Source organism: Priapulus caudatus, unplaced genomic scaffold (genome assembly GCF_000485595.1).
Source record: "Priapulus caudatus unplaced genomic scaffold, Priapulus_caudatus-5.0.1 Scaffold160, whole genome shotgun sequence".
Lineage (NCBI taxonomy): Eukaryota > Metazoa > Priapulida > Priapulimorpha > Priapulimorphida > Priapulidae > Priapulus > Priapulus caudatus.
Window position 1 is genome coordinate 352,013 of NW_014577221.1, and position 2,971 is coordinate 354,983.

At 38.9% G+C, this 2,971-nt stretch overlaps 2 protein-coding genes across 4 annotated transcripts in view; one reads left to right on the forward strand and one right to left on the reverse strand.

Moving 5' to 3' along the window:
• Positions 1 to 241, reverse strand: part of LOC106806446 (tRNA-dihydrouridine(20a/20b) synthase [NAD(P)+]-like) — a 5,537-nt gene extending 5,296 nt beyond the window's left edge. For all 3 annotated transcript variants that reach the window (XM_014808382.1, XM_014808383.1, XM_014808381.1), the window contains exon 1: positions 79 to 241. In XM_014808382.1, the coding sequence (XP_014663868.1) occupies positions 79 to 200 (122 nt within the window). In that variant the 5' untranslated portion in view covers positions 201 to 241. The remainder of the gene's footprint in view (positions 1 to 78) is intronic.
• Positions 242 to 271: 30 nt separating this feature from the next.
• LOC106806429 (conserved oligomeric Golgi complex subunit 5-like) overlaps positions 272 to 2,971 on the forward strand; it is a 14,723-nt gene continuing 12,023 nt past the window's right edge. The window contains exons 1-5 of the mRNA XM_014808358.1: positions 272 to 315; positions 698 to 837; positions 2,085 to 2,142; positions 2,366 to 2,420; positions 2,544 to 2,613. Coding sequence (XP_014663844.1) covers positions 279 to 315; positions 698 to 837; positions 2,085 to 2,142; positions 2,366 to 2,420; positions 2,544 to 2,613 — 360 coding nt within the window. The 5' untranslated portion in view covers positions 272 to 278. The remainder of the gene's footprint in view (positions 316 to 697; positions 838 to 2,084; positions 2,143 to 2,365; positions 2,421 to 2,543; positions 2,614 to 2,971) is intronic.

Consider the following 2,971-nt stretch of genomic DNA (forward strand, 5'->3'; position numbering starts at 1 on the left):
CACTGGCACTGGCACTGGCACTGCACTGCATGGCACTGCCAGTGAGTGTGCCACTGCCAGTGTGCCACTGGCACTTACTTCGAGTATCTGACCATTGGTGCGCATATTTTAACGGCATCTTTCCCTTCAAACAACTCCAATGGTTTTTTCCACGTAAAATTCCCATTTACATAGTCACTTTGTGCATTATCTGATATCATGGTATTCTTTCTTTCGTAAATATGATGACGAAGACGTGCTGCTTAACGGGCGCATCCATGTTTAAACAAGTGGGCATCATGGAAACTGACTTGTGGCATCAAATTCAGACGGATGGTAAATATAGCATTGTTTATCATGATTATCGAATTTTGTACAATATCTACTCTTGCTGTATGCACTTATGAATATGTAGACATTCCGAGCATGATTTTTTATTTAAGCTTAATTTCACGCCAACTCCTCTAGAGGTTTTCGTGTTTACTTCTTGATTAGTTTCGTAGACACCAGACCAATGTAGCCGATAATATATATACGACAGTAACAACAATACAAAACAACACTAACCTATCTATTACATTTAGGTAAGAGTAGTTAGTAGTTAGACTGGGAAATATAATGTTTGCAGTGATTTTATAAATCGCAGTCATAGCTTAAAAGGCAACTTGTATTTTAAATATAATTCTATGTTAATTTCTGTTAATTATAATTTATTTAGAAGTGTTTAACGAGTTTATGAAGGATGACTTTGATGTGAGAAGCCATGCAACCAGAGTCATTCAGAGTCTCGCCATCGCTGAGCAGCTGGGAAAGCTTGCCAGCGGTATTAGTCTTCTTGATAAAGAACTACACTCTCAGGTATACATTATTAATTATTATATTACATGTCAATTACACTACCAACCACTCGCAGCTAGGGCCCGCATACCTCCCAAAGTTATACTCGGTCGGGTTTTTAACACATTCTAACTCTAAAACTGTTACGTTAAAAATTCTTAAAATATTTACATAAACAAGCAAGACGGTTGTCATTTTGAAAACGAAGTTTTATTTCCTATCGTAGTTTATTCCAAAAGTTATATCAGCCGAAAGTTGCTACCACGCCCGCTAGATCGCCCGCGCCATATTGTCTATATTTGACCAGCAAGTGTTGCAATCGAGTCAAGGTATCAACTTGGCTGATATTACTTTTGAAATAAACTACGATAGGAAATAAAACTTTGTATTCAAAATGACAACCGTCTTGCCTGTTTATGTAAATATTTTAAGAATTTTTAACGTAACAGTTTTATAGTTAGAATGTGTTAAAAACCCGACCGAGTATAACTTTGGGAGGTATGCAGGCCCTAGCTGCGAGTCTACCAAGCCTATGTCTATAAGTGGTGTGATGTTCAACCAATAGCTATATAGTATATACTGTTTTCTTGATACACGGGCACTTCTCAATAGGCAATAAGTTGATCATGTAGCCTGATAAACAAAAAGTTGCTTTGGATGGTACAATGCCATATCTCACAGATGTACATTAGTCAAAGTAATTAATTAATACTTGTATCGTGTGACCCATGCACTTCGTGCATCTATATAGCTGATCAAAAAATAGTCGCACAATGGAATTCTATTTGAAACTCTTGTTATTTAAAAACTTATAGTCGGCGCAGTTTACAAAAGCAATTTTTATAGATCAAAGATTTTCCAATGGATGGGAGTCATGCTATGTGTTCAGGGTTCTCCAAGCTTTTTCATTATAGCATGGGGGTGCTGCCTTTACGGTCCTAGTTGCAAATCGGCGAAGGCGGTTTGCGTGCTAGGGGGTTCCGGGGGCTATGATATTTAGCATGGCGGCTATGATATTTAGAGTGGTGGGTGCATTTTAGGATGGCGGGGCTCGACGATAGCCTGGCGGGCCGCCAGGCTATAAGTGCTCTTGGAGAACCCTGGTGTTGACATTAGTCTCACAGCCTGGTCAGGCTACATCAGCAAGTATATGTATATAGGTTTTTTGCATAACCTAGCATGCACATACTTGGATACTACAAACATGGTTATGAGCCATACCTTTGATGTTTTCTTATAGTTAAGCCACTTTGGATTATTTTCTACAGGTAGCTGCGCACCATAAAGATCTTCTTTCACAAGCCACTGGTATAGAGAGTCTAGAAGGTTAGCCATGGCCATAGTCATACTCCTCGAATTGTGCAACCTTTCATTTATTACATGCAGTATTTAGTTACGGGGTGTATGCCTGTACAATTAGTGTGTAACGGATAACAATAAAATGATTTTGCATATCTACTAAACCAGGTTAATATAAACATGCACTTGAACTATGGGAAGCTAAATGAAGAGAATTTCAGTGTTTACTATGCCCAACTTTCTTTGTCAGGTGTTCTCGAAATGATGAATACTAGAATCCAGTCACTTCAGTCGTCCGTTGAGCGGTAGGTGGCGCTACTTGTTATATGCTATTTGGCGCAAGGACAGTTAATCAACATTGTTTTGTGCAAAACCCAAGGGTTAAAATTCATTTTAAATTAAGACATTTGCTATTTCATGTTTTACAGAATCAGGGGAAAGGTTGTAGACCCTTACAAGAAGATAGCCAGCAGAACTGTTCAGCTACGAAGACTTCAGGTTAGATAGCATACGTGGTATCAGAAATATCAGCATGGCACGCATGATCTCAGACAAAGACAAGTTAACATTTAGCATATTTCTGTAAGTCACAAAAATAACGTGCTGCACCTGAGTGGATCTGTCACATTCGTGAGTGTACTGCGATACCTCTAGTAATATCCATATAATATATCTATAATTAAATCTCTATTTATAATAATATCTAGATAGAATTATCCTTCCCCAATTATTAAGCCTTGATTTTCAACGGACAAATTACAGTGTGGTTATTAACACGTCACCGTGGCGCTGAGAGCAACGTGACCATGCCTGTGTGTGCGTGCGTGCGTGCGTGCGTGCGTGCGTGCGTGCGTGC